This window comes from Acinonyx jubatus, chromosome E4 (genome assembly GCF_027475565.1).
Source record: "Acinonyx jubatus isolate Ajub_Pintada_27869175 chromosome E4, VMU_Ajub_asm_v1.0, whole genome shotgun sequence".
NCBI lineage: Eukaryota > Metazoa > Chordata > Mammalia > Carnivora > Felidae > Acinonyx > Acinonyx jubatus.
Genome location: NC_069395.1, coordinates 4,888,028 through 4,910,691, shown reverse-complemented (window position 1 = coordinate 4,910,691; position 22,664 = coordinate 4,888,028). Strand labels below are relative to the sequence as shown.

Here is a 22,664-nt window from a genome sequence, read left to right as displayed (position 1 = left end):
CATTTCTTCCAGGGAAGGGAGGTCATATCATTAGGCTTTTAGAACAAATCTTTTAGCTGGTTTTCAGTTCTGTTCCCTTGAAACGTGAGTCAAGGTCTAGACCTCTGTCCTGCTTTGTGTTTGGGTTGTGGGCTTTCCACAAAGATGTAAGGACCATGTAAAAGGATGCCCTTTAAGAGGGTTATGCCCCCCCAAATCTAACTGATAGTTTCTAGTATGAATTACTAAGATTCTGCTTATTTTGACATAAGAATGTTTTCAATATGCGAGGGGGGCTGTGCTATCTCACTTCTCCAGAAATTAGTAACGTTTGAATACTGAAGCATTGGAGGAAAGAAGGGGACGGTTGTTCAAACAGCTGACCTTGCTTGTTGCTACTAGTTCACAGTCATTAGGATGGCTTGCCGTTGCCTCCAAAGAGAGTACTTGGGTCTGTGAAGTATAGAGAGTGGTATTTAACGTGTAGGAGTCTGTTGAGTCCTGCCTCTAATTTGGTACGGTCTTTCTTTTTTTTCTTCTTGCAGTGTGTTAACAGGGCACAACCATTATGTAATGTGTGCTCAGTTTCACCCCTCAGAAGACCTGGTTGTGTCGGCCAGCCTGGACCAGACTGTGCGTGTTTGGGATATTTCCGGTGAGCTGCCCAAGTTCAGGGGACAGCCTAACCATGTCTGCCGCAAAACTGCAATTGCTTGAAATAATGAGGGTGGTTGGCTCACAACAGGAAAATGTAGAATATTCTTTCTCGTGTAATGTCTTTGCAGTATCATGTAGTGTCTTTGCTTCTGAGGGTTTAAATCTGCTTTTGATGGTTCTTTGTGTTAGAGGTATTCCTTAAGAAAAGTGGCTGCTCCAGAAAATGTATTGAACTCGCAGAAAATTTTACTTTTTAATTAGAACTGTTTTTAGTTAAAATCTATGTACAGTTGGGAGTATTTGATTAAGAATCATGCTTTCCAGGAAAACAAAACAAGAAATAAATATGTGTTTGACAAATACAAATTTGGGGAATAGGTTAGTGCGGGGACACAGGACTCTTGGATCCTATGGCCTTGTTTAGAAATAGGACATTCCCTCTATTATATTTCTTCTAGTGTAAGGAGCACGGGGGAGGGTGGGATTTCTTATGTCTAGAACACCTTTTAATGGGCAGACTTGTAGAAATTAAAATAATCAGAAATTAAAACAGATGTGTACATGTTGGCTGATGGGGATAGTTCCTCCTTTCACAGTTTATGTGTCTTGATTTGGGGGTTCGGATTCAAATGTTCAGTGCTGTGTGGAGGAAAGCTGAGAAGTTGCTAAGCAGGGAGTTGAAATGCTGGGGAAGGACTGTAACCTGTGAGGCAGGCATGTGGATGGATGGAACATGGAAACGGAGCTCTAGATGCTGGGGTCCTCTGCCCAGTAAAATTTACTTACCACTTGCTGAATTGTCTCTTTTTATTCGTTTGTTGCCTTACTTAGAGATCGGGTTCTGTGAAAGGTCAGTGGGGAGATTGCAAGACACCTGTTTCATTCTATAAAAGGAAGGCCCCTCAGAGGTCCTTGCCTGGTTCTTTGTGGTGGTAAAGGAGCCACCCTTCTGAATTGTATGGCTGGGGTGGTAACTGTTCTCGGCCCCCTTGTGATAGGGTGGGCCGGGGCAGGAAGCCACTTGCTTTTACAAGCCACCAACGAGTAGCAAGTCAGAGGTTTGGATTTGCGGGAGCAGCATTTGGAACGTTGTAAGAGCAGTTGGTTACGATTCACGCAGCAAGGGAAGCAGCTGGGGGAGAGGGGGGTCAGTTGCGGAGCAGAGTCTTGGGGTTTTTGTTTTTTGTTTTTGTTTTTGTTTTACTTTCTAGTATGTTTGGCAGAGATCTGAAGAGCTAGAAACTTAATTTTGGTGCCATAAATGCTCCCTGTCTCCACCACCCCTTCCCTTCCCTTCCCAACCATGGGAAGAGCTTTTGACAGAAACTCCACGTATGTTGCATATTGGCTTTGACTCGGAGATGATAGTCTGAGTCCTGTGTTGTGGTGAACTGTTGTGGTGACTCTCCTGTTAGAATTTCTAGAATTACTGCCATTTCCAGAGGGTCAGAATTAGAAGGGAATGGGCTCAGCCAGACTGTGTTGGAGATGGGGCGGTTGTGACCTGTTCCACGAGGGCTTTTGCCATTGCAGTTTTTCGTCACACTGACGAGGCTTTTTGAAGTACACCCGGATGTGACCAGCCTTGCCGACAGGAGTTGAAGCACAGGCGCTGTGAGCCCGTGCCCTCTCCTGACCGCTGGTGCCAGGGACCTCGCTTACTCTCTCAGTAACCCGGCTGTGGCTTTTCGTGGTTTTTCACTGCGCGCACGTTCCAGTCACCCTCTCTGTCTCGGGACATGGGTGCCTGATGGGGTTGGATCCAGCTCACGCTCTTCCAGCTGCTCAGCTGCGATTCTTAGAATAGCCTTTCCCAGCCAGAGTTCTGTGACAGAATTAAGTGCTACTCAATACCTGAGCGACTGTTTTCTCAGTTCTTATGAGATGGTACGTAGCTAATGCCACCGCAGGTCATAAAGAAGTTAATTTGTCATCTGCATAAACTGCTGCTTTGGCCAGTAGGGCTTAATTCTGTCCGTAGAGCACCGGGCTGAGCAGGGCCTCCTACTGCTGCGCTCTGGGAGCGGTGTTTACGCCGCCCGATGCCGGCGCGGCAGGTGCCCGTGGCCTGGCTGAAGCGATTGGGACAGTTAGGTGGATGGGTTCTCGCTGGTAACCTGAAGTGCCCAAGGCAAGAAATCCTTCTCTTGACTTTTGTAGGCTAGAGAACATTTTCACATCAGAATTCAGGGCCTGAAATCAGAGAAGAGAGGGGGAGAGTGTGGACCCCAGCTGGGGCTTATACTGGCTTGTGAATGTGTGCAGCGCGTGGATGCGCTATAATAATTTTGCAATGCTGTACTTATTTAGCATAAGCGATACCGGGTGTTTTGTGCTAACTGGCTGCACTAACGCTGTTGCTCTCTCCGCCATTTCTGAGTGTTTTTCTCTCCTCACAGCTCTCTCGACTTCTGGTAACCCCTTAACCAGAGTGAAAGGAAATGCTCTGGTCTCTAACCAAGTGGAGCTCTGAGTTAGACTTCTACATTTATTCTCTCCTCTTCTGCAAACCAGCATACTCTTTTTAGCAGTTATTTTCGCCTGAGTTCAGATGAGTCTGAATACAGGAAGAGGGATTACCTTTCAGATCTGTTAGGGACCAGAGGTGGTAATTCTGAGAGAGGAAAAGTTCGTTCTGACTCAGAGAATGAACACCCTCACAGTTAAAGGACTGCTCAAAATTCTAACTTTTCGGCACGTCTAGCTCTCTGAGTTAGATGAGCAATAAGGAAACAAATTTTAAAGGAAAACCTGTGTCCTTGTTATCTGTCCCATGAGAATCGAATCCCATGGGGCTTACTTAACCTGAATCTTTTCTGTTAGCCTGGCAAAAATATGTGTTAGAAACAGAGTATATTTATAATCTGCGTGTAGGAGGCAGGTTACTTTTTTGGCCTGATCTTCCAAGTAAACTGCCAGTTAAATTATCTCAGTGTGCTTCCACCTTTGCATGTCAAGCCCATGTAATTCAGGCTTAATCTTTGCGATGACGACTAAAAAAAGTATTAATTTGCTGCCAATTCCTGTCCTCATCCCTCTCTTTTTACTACTTCCCCTGGTCCCCATTGGGAAGCATGCGTCAAACTGGTCCAGTCTGAGAGTGGACTCCCTTCCCTCTGGATTTGAGTAGCTGCTGTAGAAAATTTCCATCTGTCATTCAGTCGTAGTGAGTGGCTTGTCGAAGGCTCAACTGTTTCTTCTCTAAGTATCTCTTCACTGCCTGTCACTGTTCATCTGTCTGTTTTTATTGCTCTTCCCCTTTCCTGGATCATGACAGCAAGGGCAGCAAAGCCTTGCATTCTGTCATACGCTTTCCTTTTAATGTGTTTGTTGACGCTTATTGGAGGTGAAGTCTCTCCCCGCTGTCTGTCTTTGTGTCTTCCTTTGAATCTGTTTCGTATACCAGACTCATTAGAAGAAGTGGGCAGATCCCATTAAAGAGACCAGCGAAGTAAACGGGAAGAGGCATCCCTTTGACAACGTATTTATGAAGCCGTGGAGAGTGCATTTTTGTGACAGCATCGGCTTTATTTCTCCCACCTGTTGATGCTTATCTTGGACGGGACGAGATAATTAACACTGTCGGGTCCTTTTAAGCGCCTGCCTCTCCAGTGCTGACGTTTACGTGCTGCTGGAGCAGAAGAGACATACTGTAATTTTAAAACAACAAACAGAACTATAATCATTAAACTTAAATGTTTATATTTTCCCGCAGATGCCACAATTTAGGCTTAAAATGACGTAGGTTTTATTTTCAATGATAGCTTTTATTTTCCCCCAAATTATGGATACTTGTTTTTAATTTTACAAGTGCCAGTAGTTCCAAATTCCTCTTTCCTCCACAGATGCTTTAAAAGATAAAATTTTAGTCCCTATTCTATTTTGTTTATAAACTGGTATAATTATATCTGCTTGCCTGTTTCAAAAGGCCGTTATCAGGATCAAATTACATAACATGGTAGAGAGTGCTCTGAAAATCACAAAGTGCTTTCAAATGTAAGGCAGTCGTATTGTTAGCATAATTTTGGTTGTGACTGTACCGCGAATAGCTTTTCAAGATAGGTGTAGTTGAGCCATAAATTTGGGTCCTACACAAATAAGACTCTTCTTACTCTGGGGTTTTTTTTCTGTTGTTTTCAAATTATGGGTAGTTCCTCCCGGTGAAACTAGCCTCCCAAAGTTTTAATGGCAAAATACACGTATTCAGATCTGTAACCAGCTTTCTTACGTTAAGAGCTTAAAGGGACACGACAGTTACGCTCTAGGTAGAGTTTAAATAAAAATCTGAAACGAAAAAGATGTGACAGTTCTGATCATTTTGCTCTCTGCCCAGGAGTCCCATAGAAGAATGAGGACACTTCTTGCATGGTTTGTAGTTTTACACTCTTCATCCACTAAAGAGCCATTTAGTATTTAGTAGGTCTCGTTTCCATATCGGCTTTGGAACCTCCCCATGAGGTGCCTAACAGCTGCCAGTTTGAGAAGCACTCAAAAGTTCTTGAGATGATGGAAGAAAAGTTGCTATAGTCGTCACAAAGTTGAAAGTGGAAATGGAACGGTCATCATCTGAGGCCACATTTCAAGAACAGAAAAGGCTAGAAATTCCAATAGACTGCTCTTGAGGTGATGCTTGTTGAGGAAGTTCACTGTGTCCGAGGTTTGGGTTGTCGTCCTCTGGGAAGACAGCCCAGTAGTGGGTCTGTTAAAAGAATGGTTAGTGAACGTACTTTAACATTTTGAACGTCTTTAGAAAGAAACACATAGGAGCTCTTGAGTCTCCTCTTTTTTCGATCTCTCTAGATTGCTTTTCCCCTCCTTTTCTTTAACACTAGTCATATCACTGTCCCTTCCTGTGCCTCTGTGACCGTGCTCTCTTTGGTAACACTGTTCTGTGTCTTTCATCCCACTCCTTGTCCCTTCAAAGGTCTGAGGAAGAAGAACTTGTCCCCTGGCGCAGTGGAGTCCGACGTGAGAGGAATCACTGGGGTTGATCTGTTTGGAACTACGGATGCGGTGGTGAAGCACGTGCTGGAGGTACTTACCTTCACAGCCCGAGGCTGCTCTGGGCTCCTCTCTGGGAAACAGGAAGTGGCTGCTTACTTGTTCATTCCTTCAACAAAGATTTGTGCGGTGCCTGTTAAGTACCAGGCATGGTTTTGAGGCACTGGAAATAGAATAGTCCGTGAGCCGGGAGACAAGAAGCTTCTGTGCCACCTAAGGGAGGGTCACATCACCTGCTAAACCCGGTGGGGAGAGAGGGAGAAGGCCGGCATAGATGCTGTCACCATCCCGCAGCAGAGCCCATTCTCAGGCCTCTGGTAAAAGTGGGGCTGGTGGGAGGGGAGTTGTACTCGTTGAGGGCCAGCCAGGTGTAAGTCACTTGTGTGCATGGTGGAAAATAGAAGAGTATTAGAGAAAGAAACTAGATTTTTAAAAATACTCAATTTAATCCTGTCAGCTGTCCAGTGAAATAGATATTATCAACCTCATTTTACAGATGAAAAAAAAATGGAGATTTAGAGAAATTGAGCAGTTTACCAAAATCCAAACGTATCTAGTAAATGGAAGAACTAGGATTTGAATTTGGGTCGGACTCCAAAACCCAGGGGATTTTAACCACAGCATGAAGTCTCTCAAAAACACTGCCAATTTGAAACTGCCTTTTCTATGATCTTGCCACGGTATAGAATACAACTATATAAATAAAGTGCAAGATACCTTAAAAGCAGCAATCTTTAAACTTTGTGGTCTGAGAACCTCTTTATACTCTTAAAACTTACTGAGGACCCCAAAGAGTTGTTCATGAGGTTTATTATATCTTTGAGTTTTTACCATATTTGAAATTAAAACCAACAACTTTTTATCTTTGGGGGGTGCATGGGAGACCCAGTTGGTTGAGTCCAACTCTTGACTTCGGTTCAGGTCATGATCCTAGGGTCGTGGGATCAAGTCCTGTGTCAGGCTCTGCACTGAGTGTGGAGCCTGCTTAAGATTCATTCTCTCTCTCTCTCTCTCTCTCTCTCTCTGTCTCTGTCTCTAAAATTAAAAAAAAACAAAACCTTTTTTAAAAATTTGTTTTCATTTTTTTAAAACATGAAATATAAAAGCACACATTCCATTAGCTGTGAAAACAGTGATATCACCACATCACCGTAGCCCTCTGGAAAACTCTACTCTCATGAGAGAGTAAGAGTGAAAAAGACAAATCATGTCTTAACATTATTATGAAAATAGTTTTGACCTTGCACGTTTCCTAAAAGGATATTGGGACTCAGCTGAGAGTTTCCCAGCCACATTTCCTCAGTAAGTTATAAAATTGGTCTTTGTTCTTGAGATGTTAATAATGAGTTGGGGAAATAATATGTAAGTAGATAAAACAAGGCAGTATATCCCAAATGCAAATGAAGCTGAACTTGGGAGTAGAAAGATCTGGGAGTTGCCATGAGAACTTGGATGTAATATTGGATGGGTTGACATGGTGGCTCTTGTGTTCATACCTTAGAATAGCATCACCCCTCGCGTCTTTTCACAGGAAGAGTAGAAGTCAGAGACATCTTTTATAACCACCAGCGTGGCCCTTCAGTTTGCTTTGAGTAATAGTTATAAAGGCATTTTAGAAGAACCACTTCTTGTTTTCCGCAGGGTCATGATCGCGGAGTAAACTGGGCTGCCTTCCACCCCACTATGCCCCTTATTGTATCTGGGGCAGATGACCGCCAAGTGAAAATCTGGCGCATGAACGGTGAGTAAACCAGTGACAGTATCACTGTGTCCAAAAAACGGACTGCTGGCCAGCCAGGTGACGTAGCCAGGTCGTCCGGACTTCACGACCCGTTTTCCTGCCTTAGATGGTCGTGCTAATCCTAGGAGCACAAAAATTGCCCCATCCTCTATTTTCCTGTTTTTGAGGCCTCCTGATTTGGGGGAGTCAGAACACAGTTAAGTGGAAGAATTTATTCCTTCAAAAAATATTTATTGGTTGAGTACCTGCTTTGTTCTAGTCACTGTTCAAGGCTCTGAAGATACAAAGGTGACTAGAGCATATGGAACTTGTGTATTTATTCAGTCGTGACAGCTAGTGACAAGTAAGACAGGGTAAGAGGATAAAGAATGATGGAGAAGAGGTGCTGTTATTGACGGGAGGGTCAGAATGGAAGAACAAACGCGTCGAGATTCAGAGGCTTAAATGGAGAAAATTGCCATTTTAGAAAGAAGTTGCTGATTTAACGTTTTGAAGTATACCTAGCATTTGGTTAGAGATGACATAATGTTATTTTATTAATTTTTAAATTTTTTATCTTAGGACGCGCGAGTGGGGGAGGGGGCAGAGAGAGAGGGAGAGAGAGCATCTTAAGCAGGTTCCGTGCTCAGCAAGAAGCCTGATACTCCATCTCATGACCCTGGGATCATGACCTGACCCAAAATCAAGAGTCAGACCCTCAACCAACTGAGACGCCATCATTTTAAATCCTAAACCTGTAGTAGTAGGGAGTTGTGAGAGATCATCTAATTCTTTTTGGTCCTTTAGAGTCAAAGGCGTGGGAGGTTGACACCTGTCGCGGTCATTACAACAACGTGTCATGTGCCGTCTTCCACCCTCGCCAAGAGCTGATCCTCAGCAATTCTGAGGACAAGAGCATCCGCGTCTGGGATATGTCCAAGAGGTAAGGGGGTTACGATGGTGTTGACCACAGCTGGGGGGAAGGCCCTCCTCTGTCTCGTTCTGTCTCCTGCCAGTTAGATTAGACTGCTTCTGGGTGCCTCTTAACCATCTTCAGCATATGGAGAGGTCAGATCCGGTGTTAGGAATGCTCGAGGGGGCCTGGAGATCAGCCAGCATTTATAGATTGCCCATCAAATACAATCTCCACGCGCATTCTTTTCTCCTCCAAATTTAAGCATGTTCTTCTGTAGCTAGAGACATAAGAAATACGCAATGAAGGTAGCATAACGGGAAATCATGATGAATAAGAGGAAATTGAAATTCAGAATAATAGGACCAGTGAGGTTTTGCTGACTCCCACTCAGTGCTCTTGTATGTGATAGGCTGGAGATGTCTCAGAAATTAGTATTTTTTTTTGCTTACCTGTTGCTTTCCTAGGACTGGGGTTCAGACCTTCCGCAGGGACCACGATCGTTTCTGGGTCCTGGCCGCCCACCCCAACCTGAACCTCTTTGCGGCAGGTAAGGGTCATTTCTTCTCTTTTTTCCTCATTGAAGTTCAGAGTTTGTAAGCCTTGAGCATGATGCTCTGTTAGCTCTGACTCCGGTGGACACAGAGTAGAATGAGAAGGGGATATGGGATTCTCAGAGCCACATGGCCGAAGCCCTTGTCTGTCTGTCCCCCTTACCGTCCTGGAGGACCCTTCGTGTAGTGTTCTGTCTCCACCCGGGTCCGCTGGGCAATAAAGCCCATCCTCTTTGAAAAGTCAGGAGGCTCATGGTGGACGCTCAGCATTCTCCGTCTGCGGCACTGGCGGCTGAGCAGCAGTCATGCAGGTAGCGGATGAGCCCTGAGCGCCGGGCCTGGTCTGGGTGCTGCTGGTAGAGCGGTGCCCAAGGCCGTGTCCCTGACTCTATGGAATGTTATTTGTGGTGAGGGGAGAGGGACCGTAAGGCAATGAACACGCAGAGGAGGCTTTGAAGAAACGTTCAGCCAAAGGCGCGCAGAGGGGGACGGCTGTGGGGACCGACCATTCAGGAAAGTGAGGAGGTGGCAGGCCCGGGCGGGCGGGGCCGCGCGAGACTCCGAGTGTGTGTGAGGGGGGCGCGGGGCTGCGGGGCCGGGGGTCTGAGGGGGGCGGTGAGCGCGCGTGAGACGGCGGAGAGGCCAGCGGAAGCGCGGTGAGTAGGGGCCCAGTAGTCCGGGAGGAAGAGCAGGCCCAGCTGTGCTCCGCCTTGCAGGCAAGGCCAGGGTTAGACTGAGGATTTTATTCTGAACGGGCGGGCGGAAGGTCATCGGAAGCGGCTGGGGAGGGAAGCGAAGGATCTGATTTACGCGTGGAGAGCCGACAGAGGTGGACGGTCTCTCTGAGAGACGGATGATGCTAGTAGGGAGAAGGAGAACAGTAAAAAAAGGAAAGAAAGGCTTTTTAAACTAGTATCCCCGTTCAGCAGAAACCTTTATGTCCTTGCTGTTTGCTAGGGACTGGGGATGCTTGGAAATTACCATAATTCCCGTCTTCCAGAGCTCGTGGGACAGTGGAGCTGGTGGACTTCATTACAGTGCAGGCTGCTAAGTGCGATGTTAGAGGCTTATCGTTTTTTGAATCGAAGCATAATCGACATATATAGCCTGTTAGCTCCAGGTTTACGTGGTAGTGATTCGATATTTTTATATATTACCAGGTAATCCCCATGATTAAGTCTAGTTACCATCTCTCACCACGTGAAGTTACTACAGTATCATGGACTATATTCCTTAAGCTGTGCATCACATCCTTAGGGACTTACTTATTTTATACCTGGATATTTACACCTCTCAATCCCCTTTACCTATTTTGGTCACTCTCTACCACCTCCAGCCTCTGGTAACTACCAGTTTGTTTTCTGTACCTAGGAGTCTGTTTCTGTTTTGTTGTTGTTGTTCATGTATTCTTTTTTTAGATTTCACATATAAGTGAAATCTTAACATTAGTCGTTCTGACTCACTTCACTTAGCCTAATTCCTTTAGGTCCATCCATGTCATTGTAAGTGGCAGGACTTCCTTCTGTACGGTCGAGTAATAGGCGTGTGTGTGTGTGTGTGTGTGTGTGTGTGTGTGTGTGTGTGTGTGTATACCACATCTTCTTTATCCATTTACCAGCCCTGGGACACTTAGGTTGCTTCCTCCATATCTTGGCTGCTGTAGATAATGTTGCAGTGAACATGGAGAGGCATGTATCTCTCCAAATTGGTGTTTCTGTTGTTTTCTTCAGATAGATACTCAGTAATGGAATTGCTGGATCATATGGTGGTTCTATTTTTAATTTTTGAGGAACCTCCATACTGTTTTCCACGGTGGCTGCACCAATTTACATTCCCACCAGCAGTGCGCAAGGGTTCTCTTTTCTCCACATCCTTGCCAGCACTGTTATTTCTTGTCTTTTTAATACTAGCTACTCTGACAGGTGTGAGCCGATGTCTCATTGTGGTTTTGATTTGCATTTCCCTGGTGATTAGAGACGTTGAACACCTTTTCATATGCTTGCTGGCCATCTGTAGGTCTTTGGAGAAATGTCTATTCAAGTCCTCTGCCTATTTTCGAATTGGGTTGTTTGTGTGTGGTTTTCTGTCTTTATATTGAGTTGTGTTCTTCTTATATTTTGGACATTAACCCTTTATTGGATATTTGGTTTGCAAATATTTTCTCCCATTTATTCAGCAGGTTGGTTGCTCTTGCATCTTGATGATTTCCATCGCTGTGCAGAAGCCTTTTAGTTTGATGTAATCCTGTCTGTTTACTTTCAGTGTGATGGAACTTTGTACAAGGTGATAGGAGAACACAGAGGAGGATGTGTGTAAATGTGACAGTGTTAGGTAGAGTAGTAGAAAAGGATTCACAGAAATTGATTTGAGGGAAGCTTCTAACAACTGTGGGAATGTAGACAAATAAAGGACACGTTTAGGTACCTTTGTTTTTAGCACATATATAATCCTCATCCTCGTGTATCTCCTGTTTCCAGCTTGCTTTCTTGCCTTCAGCTAATTCTTTCCTCTCTCCTCCCTGTGCCCCAGGCCATGATGGTGGCATGATTGTGTTTAAACTGGAACGGGAAAGGCCAGCCTACGCTGTTCACGGCAATATGCTACATTATGTCAAGGACCGATTCTTACGTCAGTTGGATTTCAACAGCTCCAAAGATGTAGCGGTGATGCAGCTGCGGAGGTAAATCAGACATGTTTCCTCCCGCCAGACCCTCTGATCTGTCACCACACTGCGATACCCGCAAATAGAATTCTGTTCTTCTGATGACATTTTGGGTCTCCTCTCCTGTCGCAGATCGAGTCCCCACTGGGGAAGCTGCTCAGTTTAAACCCCAGGAGCATGGTGGGCAAGGAGGAGGCCATGAAGAGAAGGGCAGTTTCCCTGATTAGAATGCTAGTGAGCCTGTGCACAGGACATCACTACTGCCACAGTCGGCCGGGTTTCTTGCGAACCAGAGAAAGTTTCCTGGTAGAGTGGCCCGACTTGGTGACAGGCCTTTTTGCCTGTGTTTGGCATTTCTGTGACTTTGCTTTGCTTTCCAGCAAAACGCATACAACTCTAAACTAGAATATACGTCTCTGGAAGCTCTTCACTCTGAAGATGTGATCAGCTCTGGGATGTCTGGCAAAAAACTGTCCTTTCGGAGGGCCAGCTGCATCAGCATGCTGAAACATTGATGGTGGCAGGCTCTGGCACGAGGCTTTGATAACCACCCTCCGGCATTACTACAATAAAAAGATGGGTTTATTTGAACACTCCAAGGGACGGGACAAATTAGCCAGAGACAGAGCCCATCACATTGCTCTGTGGTGTCCCCTGCAGTTATGTGTAGGAATTTGTCCCCAAGAAGACCCAGTCCCGCTCACTGCAGCGAGTGCTGACCCTACGTTCCGTTGAAAAATCAGACCTGTACCAGGGTTTGCCTTTTTTAAACTGTTTGTCGAAGCTGAGCTAGGGGTGTCCTGGCCTTGAAAGAAGGAAGAGAGTAGATGGAATGTTTACTTTTATTCCTGATTATGAAAGTGATGAGTTACATGTGTAAAGATTGGGTAAGTAGGAGATGTGGGAGTCATGCCTTTCTTCCTTCCGTCCTTACTCCCCTTCCTCATTTTCTCTTTTTCCATGTACATCCCTAGTGGTTCCAAGTTCCCGGTGTTCAATATGTCGTACAATCCAGCAGAAAATGCAGTCCTGTTGTGTACGGTATGTGACCCCTGCTGTCCTCCTAGGATCTTCCCGTTTTCCGTAGGCCTCTTTCTCATGCCCTTAGGAAAACTCTAGTGGCCGTTTAGAAGCTCTGTAGTGGTCATTTTGAGAGAGCTAACACAGTAAGCAGCCTCAAACCAGGTCAGCTCCATAAGCATAAGCATACCATAAGCATGTTAGGGGTTTGTGAACTTACATCTTCACTAAGGCTGGCAATTTCTACACGTAACGCAGCCTCAAGATGAATGACCCGAATCGAGAATGCTTGTCTTGATTCCTTCACGGGGGCAAAAATAGCAGAGCTGACCTGGAGGAGGGGTGCCTTTCAGTGAAGTTGCCTTCAGGGTCAGCAAGTAGCCCCCGCACTTCTTGCCGTGTAATTTGGGGGAAAGAGAGGAATGACATTCTAGTTTGAGTGCCCTGTTTGCCAAGTTAAAAAGAACGAAAACTTGTCTTTCCCCGTATGACTTCTAGTGTGTCTAATCCCGTTCTTTGTTCAGTATCTAAGAGTCTTAACATTTTTTCCCTGGGAGTTGTGTTTACTGTCGTCATTGATTTTTTTTTCCCCCTTGGACAAACTTTTAAGTTGACGAGTATACTTAGGTAGAGCACCAGAATACTGGGGATTTAGTTTATTAACGTGTGGAGTCAAGAGCAGTCCTTGCTGCCTTTCAAATAATATCTGCATAAACCTTTGGAGGATACAAAAAATATGAAGTGACATGAATTCCGAGTTCTTTGGCGACGAGTCTGAGAACTGCTAGCTGTAGACACGTCCACCTGTCCCTGTGGGTGACGGGTGAGAAAGGGATGGCTACAGATCATTGTGTGACGGCGCAGTTTCCTCTGTCAGAATAAACTGCTGTCTTGGGTTCCTGTCACCATCTGATTCCTGTTTCCTCTACAGAGAGCCAGCAACTTGGAGAATAGCACCTATGACCTGTACACCATCCCCAAGGACGCGGATTCCCAGAATCCTGACGGTAGGTGCCCCCTGTGTCTGCCCGGCTTCGCGCACAGCTCTCCGCCGCCGCGCTGTCGCGCCTCTTCAGGTTTTTCACATTCCCTCCCCAGGCCACGGTCACATCACTCGTGTCTGTTGGCAGGTGCTGCTGACAGTTGCATCAGAGGCGACCATGGTGTGAAATATTCATGTTCCTCCTCCATTTTATTACTCCAGCTAGATATATATATTTTATAATTTGGTTATTAGAAACTCTCCATTTTCCCTTTCAGCACAGCATGTTATCCTAGTTTATTGTCAGCCAATATGACTTTCACCCTGGTAGTTTCATTTATTTAAGAATGTGGTTCCAATCTTGCAATGTCTCATCCTGGGACTGGGGATTTATGCTCTCCCATCCACATCCAGATCCGATTTGCTTCCTTTGCATGTCAAAGAAATGAGGCTGCTAACAGCCCCACACCCCGCCAGGGATCCCAGGATCCAGCTGAGACCCCTGTCTACCTCGTCCATCACCGCCAGCCCTTGTCGCTGTCCTTCCTGTTAGGATTTGCCGACAGCCTTCCAGAATGGATGTGTCTCACTTAGGCTCTTTTCAGTCCGCTTCCTCCCGTTGCTTTGTAGAGGCTTTCTTGGGTCCTCACCTTACTGGCACACTTTTATGATATTTTAGACTCCATGAGCAGATTGCAAGAAGTAATTTTGCTAGCTCTGGCCCTTTTGCAGGTGCCACTCACTGTGTCATGATTGTTTGCTAATACGGTTCACTCTTTTTTGAAAGTGTGGTCTTGGTGAAAGGACAGGGAACTTGTGTGTCTTTGGTATCCATAACCAGTCTCCCCTATAAGTTAAACAGTTAAGCCATTTCTGATCAAATTGTGATTATGCCCCTCCCTACCCACCTCCTTGTTCTTTTTCCCCACGCATTCACGATTATTTCTTAGTTTTGCTTTATTACCACTTAGGTCTTATCTTCTCCATTTTTCAAAGGAAGGTAATAATTGGCAAAGGTGTAAAGGTGCAGCCCGGTGCTAGGCAGCAGAGAGGAAGAGAAAGACCGAAAGCTCGAATAATGTGGCTCCCCAGCCCCTGGAAAACGGGGGTGTTGGTCATGATTAGAATTGCCTGTCACCACAGGTGCCAGAGGGGCACAAAGCGAGGCTGGCCAGCACGTTTTGTCCACTTCGCTGCCGATGGGCTCGTATATGGGTGTTTCGGCGCATCCTTCTGTGCACGACCCTTGAAGTTTCCCCGAGGGTGGAGTGCCCATTCGGAGTCGTCGTCAGCCAGTGAGATGTTTGGGAACCGGGGAACATTTCCTAACTTTCTTCAGGGTGATGCGAATGAGTGACATTTATGGAGCAACGGCTTGGTGCTAAATACTGCCCTGCACCGAGCTCATCTGCCTGTCAAGATTCAGTTGGGAGCGCTCTGCCCCACCCTGCTCTACCGGGGGTCTGCATTTGCATGTTAAAAGCAGCAGAGCAGCTGCGTCCTGGGGAGGGGGCTCTGTCTCCACTCCAGCTTGTTGAGATAGGAGGTCCTGGACACTGACAGGCTGCTTGCCGCGCCACAGCTTGGCCAGCGAGGCCCTGCTCGTTAGCTCGATGGAGTGTGCTGTCTCCCAAGATGGGCGGTCCCTGTGCCAGTACCCGGTGTTGGCTGACAGGCAGCCACTTGGCCTGGAGAGAAGAGGCTTGGCAGGGTGGAGGTTGGAGTTTGGAGGGGACTGGTGGGGAAAAGTCACTGACGATAGCCTCGGGTTACAGCTGAATTAGTCAGGAAGCAGCTGAACCGGCAAAGCGGACGTGGCAGCCAGCAAGACTGGCAGCTCCGTGGCGCCTGAGTCACCTTCCAGTGGCTCGCCACACGCTTCCCGCCCTTTGGTTTTGTTCTCAGCTCCCGAAGGGAAACGATCCTCAGGCCTGACGGCCGTTTGGGTTGCTCGAAACCGGTTTGCTGTCCTGGATCGGATGCATTCGGTGAGTTAGGGCAGAAAGGGGAAACTGATTTGGGAAGTGTGGGGGCAGTGGTGTATTGCATGAAGAAGGAGCATGTTCTCTTTCTCCTCTCCCCTGGGGAGCTGTGATCATCTTGCAGATACCACAGTCCCCTTGGGAGACAAAGAGCCTTAAAATTGACTTGATTGGCTTGATGGTCACTGTGAGTCTGGGTTTGAGAACAAAGGTAAAGACACTATTGACAAAACAGAAGCCAAAACATGTCAAATTTGAAAGCGGTGGTCTGGGTGAGGAGTAATTCCTTTTTTATCCTAACTACCCTCATTGGTACTTGAAGTGGAAGTGATCCTGAGCGAGAGAAACAAAGATCTCAAGAAAATATGTAACACAGATGTAAGCCCCAGCCCAGAAGTACCGTTCTCGCTCTGATTGATGGAGGGATTTGGGGGTTAGTTGGACTTCTCAGGGTATTTCAGTTGAGGGAAGAAACAGAAGCTGTCAGGGCCTCCAGAGAGGGTCTTGGTTAGGGTGGTCTGCCAAAATGGTGACCGGCCCGGACAGAAAACACCCGAACTTCATTTATTTTATTTATTATTTTTTGAAAGAGTAGATTTAACGTTTATATATTTTGAGAGACAGAGAGTGCATGTGTGTGCACATGCAGGGGAGGGGAAGAGAGAAGGAGAAACAGAATCCCAAGCAGGCTCCGTACCTTCAGCGTAGAGCCTGATGCGAGGCTTGAACTCACGAACTGTGAGATCGTGACCTGAGCCGAGATCAAGGGTCAGACGCTTAACCAACTGTGCCACCCAGGCGCCCCCTAACTTGGTTTATTGAAACCAAGGGACAGTTGCTGAGGCGTGTTGTCAGCTGTCGTCATCTTATGAGCACACATTTCCGATAACCCCACTTGTGATAATTATTTCAGCTTCTGATCAAGAATCTGAAGAATGAGATCACCAAAAAGGTACAGGTGCCCAACTGCGATGAGATCTTTTATGCTGGCACAGGAAACCTCCTGCTCCGAGATGCAGAATCCATCACGCTCTTTGACGTACAACAGAAGCGGTAACATGTCAGGTGCCCCTAAGCAGACAGGCATGTAGTGGATGGGAGTGGACGTCTGTAGTGGGAGCTGTCCCCCCCAGTAAGTTCGCCTCAGGCTTGACCACTTCTGTGTGTAACTCCGAGACTTGCCACTTTTCCCCTCTGTGATCACTGTCCATCCTGTCCGTACCCAACAGCGTTAACAGTGAGGGCCTTATTTGTCTGTTTTTGGAGCACTTACCTGAACAAAGAATGCTCTCGGCACTTAGAATCACGGGCACGTAGGGATGAGTGGCATCCTGTGCTTAAAGGAGCTTATAGTCCTCTGGTGAGATCAAACGTACACAAATCCCTGAGGGACAGGGAGTTGACGGCCGGGAGGGTGTGCGGGGGGAGCCTACAGTGTGAGCCGAAGTGTTTCCGTCACTCAGCTACAATACAAGGACTGTTTATTTGGTATTATTTTTTATTTTTTTAAATATATATTTTTTAGTGTTTATTTCTGAGTGAGAGAGAGACAGAAGGCGAGCAGGGGAAGGCAGAGAGAGACACATACACACACACACACAGAATCCGAAGCAGGAAGGCTTCAGGCTCTGAGCGGTCAGCCCAGAGCCTGACAGGGGGCTCGAGCTCATAAACTGTGAGATCATGACCTGAGCCGAAGTTGGATGCTTAACTGACTGAGCCACCCAGGCGCCCCTAGTTGGTATTATTTTAAGAAATTAGGGTTTAATTTGGTGATGAAAAGGATGTAGGTCGTAACCTGGGACTTTGGAGTCAGGTCCACTCACATTCGCCTTTCTCTGCCCCAGGACTCTGGCATCTGTGAAGATTTCCAAGGTGAAATACGTTATCTGGTCAGCAGACATGTCCCATGTAGCACTACTGGCCAAACATGGTGAGTCTCCCTTATACCCACCCTGATGTAGACACCAGTCCTGCGCTCCCATCCCTGCCAGCCTGCTTCACTCACCCTGTCCAGCAGAGTACTCATGCCCTTTGCCTCTTACAGCCATTGTGATCTGTAACCGCAAACTGGAGGCTCTGTGTAACATTCATGAGAACATTCGCGTCAAGAGTGGGGCCTGGGATGAGAGTGGGGTATTTATCTATACCACAAGCAACCACATCAAATATGCCGTCACCACTGGGTAAGTGAATTCTCTGATACACAGAGTGGGAGAAGGTAGCTTCTTAAAATCACTGTCCTGTCTCAAGGGATGTAACTGAAGTCCTCCTTGAACTTTTCTTCGTGGAAAATCTTTGGCGCATATGTGCTAGGCACAGCTGAACGTTCTTTTTCAAGTCTTTAAAAAATTGTGACATATGACTTGAATAAAGAAAAATGCGGAGTATATACGTAGAGAATGGCAAATCGTCATATAATGAACGTTCCTGCCACCCAAGTCAGGAAATAGAAGAGTGCTGGCCTCCAAAGGCCTCTTGCCACCATGTGGTTGTTAATCACAACCACCTCCATTTCCCACCCAAAGATAACATTATTCTGACTTTTATGGTAATTTCGTCCAAGCTTTTCTTTGTAATTTTACCACCCAGTATGTCTTCAAATGATGTTTTAATCTTGCTTGGTTTGAACTGCATGTAAATCATCTTGAGTATATTATTTTCGTATTTTGCTGATTTTGCTCCATATTTTGTTTGTAAGATGTATGTACCTATGTTACAGCTCTAATTTACTTGTCTTCGTTGTTGTATAATATTCTGTGAACATACCACAGTTTATCCGCTCTGCTCTACAGGGATATTTGAGTTATTTCTAGGATTTTGCCACTGTGCTAAAGTGTTCTCTTAAACAGTCTTCTACATGTGTTCCGGTGCATACACACACAACATTTCTCTGGAGTGTCCGGAACCAGATTGCTGGATCATAGAGTATGCGTATCTTCACATTTACTAGGTAATGTGAAACTGCTTTCCAAAGTGGCTGTACCGATTTGCACGGCCATCAGCATCGTATCAAAGCTTCCTCGCTTGTCATCCTGGCCAACACTTGGCTTTGTCAGACTTCTTTTGTCTTTATGGTGGATTTGTGGTGGCATCTCACTGTCATTTAGCTTTGCCACTCTCTGATTCCTAATGAGAGTGAGCAACTTTCCAGTTGACCACCCCTCAGGGTTCCCTTTTCTGTGAATTTTGTTCAGGACTTTTATCTGTTTTTGTTTAATGGGTTATCTATCCTGGTTATTTTAGGAATTTTTCATATATTTGAGCGTCAGTCCTTTGTCTGGGCTACATGTTACAAATCTTAATGCCTCCTTCCATTCCATAGTTTGTCTCCTGATTCTTTTCATGATATCCTATCCTTTGATGAATAGATGTTATTTTACTATAGTTGAATTTATGACTCTTACCTATTGTGGATCTTGGGTTTTGTATCTTATTTGAGAAACCTTTGTTGACTCCAAGGCTATAAAGGCGTTCTTTTGTATTCTCTTGTAGAAACTTTTTGCTGTTTTTTTTGTCTACCTTGGGCGGGAGGTGGAGAGAGCATGAGTGGGGGAGGGGCATATACAGAAGGAGAGAGAATTCTAAGCAGGCTCAGTGTGGAGCTCCATGCTGAGCCAGGCATGGGGCTTGATCTCACAACCATGAGATCATGACCTAAGCCAAAATCAAGAATTAGACGCTTAACCAACTGAGCCATCCAGATACCAGACACCCCTTTTATATTGTGTTGTAAGAACTTTATACGTTTTTTGGGTTTTTTTTCCCCTTTTTTTTAAAGTTCATTAATTTATTGTGAGAGAGCACGAGAGCACACAAGTAGGGGAGGAACAGAGAGAGAGAGAGAGAGAGAGAGAGAGAGAAATTGATTGAGAATCTGAAGCAGGCTCCACACTGTCAGCTCAGAGCCCGATGTGGGGCTTGAGCTCATGAACCATGAGATCATGACCTGCACCACGCAGGCACCCCTATACTTTTGTTTTTCATACCTAGGGCTGTGATCTTCCTAAAGTTGATATTTGTGTGTGGTGTGAGGGGCTGTGAGGGGGCTCAGTTTCAGGCTCAGCTGTCCCAACATCATCTGAACAGACCAGCCTTTCCCCCTAGTTCTACAGTGCCTTCCTTGTCACACATAAGTCATGTTTACAGAAATGCAAGGACCTGTTTCCTGTGGTCTGTGCTTTAGGGGTCTTCCCACATGCTAGAGCAGATTCTCAGATCTTTCCTACTTTTATTTTTCTTTTAAATTATAGGCTATCTTCTAATTAATTTTGCCTTGAAAGGGCAAGTTTTCAAAACGTTTTTGCCTTAAAGTATAAGTTTTAGAATCAGCTTGTGAAATTCCATGCGGAATAAAACAAACAAAAAGCCCTATTGTGATTTCACTTGGGATTGCATTGAGGGCGTTTATTGTTTTGGACGTAATTGACATCTTCGCAATATTAAGTTTCCTGGTCTGTAAACATGGTGTAGTAACTCTTCATTTATTTAGGTCTTCTGTGGGGCGCCTGGGTGGCTCAGTTAGTTGTGTCAAACTCTTGATTTTGGCTCAGGACATGATTCAAGGGTCGTGAGATCAAGCCCCATATCAGGCTCCACGCTGAGTATGGAGACTGCTTGAGAATTTCTCTCCCCCTTTGCCCCTCTTCCCTGCCTTAGCACTCTTCTCCCTCTAAAAAAAAATTTATTGGGTCACCGGGGTGGCTTAGTTGGTTAAGCATCCACTTTTTTTTTTTTTAATTTATTTTGAGAGAAAGAGAGCGACACAGAAAGAATCCCAAGCACGCTCCATGCTGCCAGCACAGAGCCCAATGCAGGACTCCAACTCTTAAATTTGGCTCAAGTCATGATCTCACGGGTTCATGAGGTCAAGCCCTGCATCTGGCACCTCACACTGACAGTGTGGAGACTGCTTGGAATTCTCTCTCTCTCCCTCTCTCTCTATCCTTCCTGCACACACTCTCTTTCAAAATAAATAAACTTAAAAAAAATTTTTTTTTAATTTATTTAGGTCTTCCAGAACATCTTTCAGTAAAGTTTTTAGAATTTTCTCCATAGAGATCTTGGATTTCTTTAGTTAGATTATTTTAGGCACTTGGCAGTTTTCAGCGTTATTTGTAAATGGATCTGGAACGCGTGGGTGGCTCAGTCGGTTGAGCGTCTGACTTCAGCTCAGGTCATGATCTCACATGGTTCGCGCGTTCGAGCCCCGTGTCAGGCTCTGTGCTGACAGCTCAGAGCCTGGAACCTGCTTCAGATTCTGTGTCTCCCTCTCTCTCTGCCCCTCCCCTGTTTGTGCTCGCTTGCTCGCTCGCTCTCTCAAAAAATAAACATTAAAAAAATTTAATGGAAACTATCCATTTAAAAATTTAACTTTCTAAGTTCTGATAATATTTAGAAATATAATTAAGTTTCTAAATTGATTTCAGAGATCTTATTAGACTTTCATTATTTCTGGTAATTTGCCTTATTTTTGTAAGTAATCATAGCATCTGTGGGTAATTGACAGTTTGTTTCTTCTTTTCCAGTACTTATACTTTCATGTATTTTCCTTGTCTTGCTGCGCTGACCAGGATCTCCAGCATAGTGTCGAATACACATGATGATAGTAGACTTTTTCGTCTTGGTCCCAATTTAAAGGGCAAGCTTTCAGTGTATTGGCATTTCCTAAGCTTGCTGTAGATTTCTTTAGAGATAGCTTCTACTTATTAAGGAATGTCTGTCTGTGCTGTGTCTCAGATAAATACTGAATTTTATTACATAAAATTTTTTTTACTGCATATACCGAGGTAGTCCTAGGATTTTTCTCCTTTTGTTGATTAGTATAGGGAGTTAAATTGATTTTTTAAAAATATGAGACCAACATTGTATTCTTGATACAGATCTAACTTGGTTATGATGTTTTACCCTTTTCTGATACTGCTAGTTTTAGTTTGCTAATATTTTGTTTGGGGTTTTTGCATCCACGTATATATATAAATGAGATTGGCCTACGACTTCCCTTTTTCTTTCCGACTTTGCCAGGTTTTGGTGTTGAGGTTGTGCTAATTTCATAAAATAAGGAAAATAATATACCTTCTTCTGTTCTCTTAGTGAGTTTGTAGTAAGATTGGGTTTAATTCTTCCTGGAATATTGGGTAGAATTTGCCAGTGAAGTCATCCAGTGAAGCCCCCATCCTAGGACTTTCTTTTATAGGAGGATTTTTTGTGATTCAGTTTCAGTTTATCTTGTGTAACAGTTATAGGACTGTCGGGGTTTTCTATTTGTTTTTAGTCAGTTTTGGTAAATTTTACTTTTCCTGGAATTTGATCATTTAAAAAAGTTTACGCCCACCCTCAACTTGCAGGAGCTCTAGGAATATCCCCTTTTTCATTCCTATTTTGGCCATTTTATCTTTTTTCCTAATTAGAGTCACAAAAGGTTTATTTTTTATTTTTACTTTTCTTTTAATATGTAATTATTGTCACATTGCCTAACATACAGTATATAAAATGTGCTCTTGGTTTTGGGGGTAGGTTCCCATGGTTCATCGCTTACATATAACACTTAGGGCTAGTCCCAACAAGGGCCCTCCTCGATGTCCATCCCCCATTTTTCCCTCTCCCACTGCCTCCCCCATCGACCCTCAGTTTGTTCTCTGTACTTAAGAGTCTCTTACGGTTTGCCTCCCTCCCTCTCTGTTTGTAACTATTTTTTTTCCCCTTCCCCTCCCCCATGGTCTTCTGTTAAGTTTCTCAGGTTCCACATATGAGTGAAAACATATGATATCTATCTTTCTCTGCCTGACTTATTTCACTCAGCATAATACCCTCCAGTTCCATCCAAGTTGCTACAAATGGCAGGATTTCATTCTTTCTCATTGCCAAGTAGTATAAACCACATCTTCTTTATGACTCATAAGAGGTTTATGAATTTTATTTAGCTTTTGCCTTTCTTGAACTTCTGTATTTTGTTTCTTTTTTCTATTTCTTAATTTTATGATTGGCTTATTTTTTCGAAGTATACTCTGGTTTAACTTGTAAAGGAACACATTTTTGAGTTGCTGGCTTATTTTTATTGTATTTATTAATTTTTTAATGTATTTGTTTAGAGCTCATTAGTTTTCAGCGTTTCTTCTAATACAGTATGTGCACTTAACGCCCTAGATTATACATTTTTAATTTGCGTTCAGTTTAAAATTATTTTTGCCTTTT

General features: G+C 44.8%; 1 protein-coding gene across 2 annotated transcripts in view; it reads left to right on the top strand.

Annotated features, from left to right (window-relative positions):
- The window catches only part of COPA (COPI coat complex subunit alpha), a 44,724-nt gene that overhangs the window by 12,349 nt on the left and 9,711 nt on the right, over positions 1 to 22,664 (top strand). For both annotated transcript variants that reach the window (XM_053209640.1, XM_027048440.2), the window contains exons 6-17: positions 525 to 634; positions 5,561 to 5,670; positions 7,279 to 7,378; positions 8,165 to 8,300; positions 8,738 to 8,820; positions 11,354 to 11,504; positions 12,461 to 12,527; positions 13,438 to 13,513; positions 15,394 to 15,476; positions 16,384 to 16,523; positions 17,318 to 17,403; positions 17,518 to 17,656. In XM_053209640.1, coding sequence (XP_053065615.1) covers positions 525 to 634; positions 5,561 to 5,670; positions 7,279 to 7,378; positions 8,165 to 8,300; positions 8,738 to 8,820; positions 11,354 to 11,504; positions 12,461 to 12,527; positions 13,438 to 13,513; positions 15,394 to 15,476; positions 16,384 to 16,523; positions 17,318 to 17,403; positions 17,518 to 17,656 — 1,281 coding nt within the window. The remainder of the gene's footprint in view (positions 1 to 524; positions 635 to 5,560; positions 5,671 to 7,278; positions 7,379 to 8,164; positions 8,301 to 8,737; positions 8,821 to 11,353; positions 11,505 to 12,460; positions 12,528 to 13,437; positions 13,514 to 15,393; positions 15,477 to 16,383; positions 16,524 to 17,317; positions 17,404 to 17,517; positions 17,657 to 22,664) is intronic.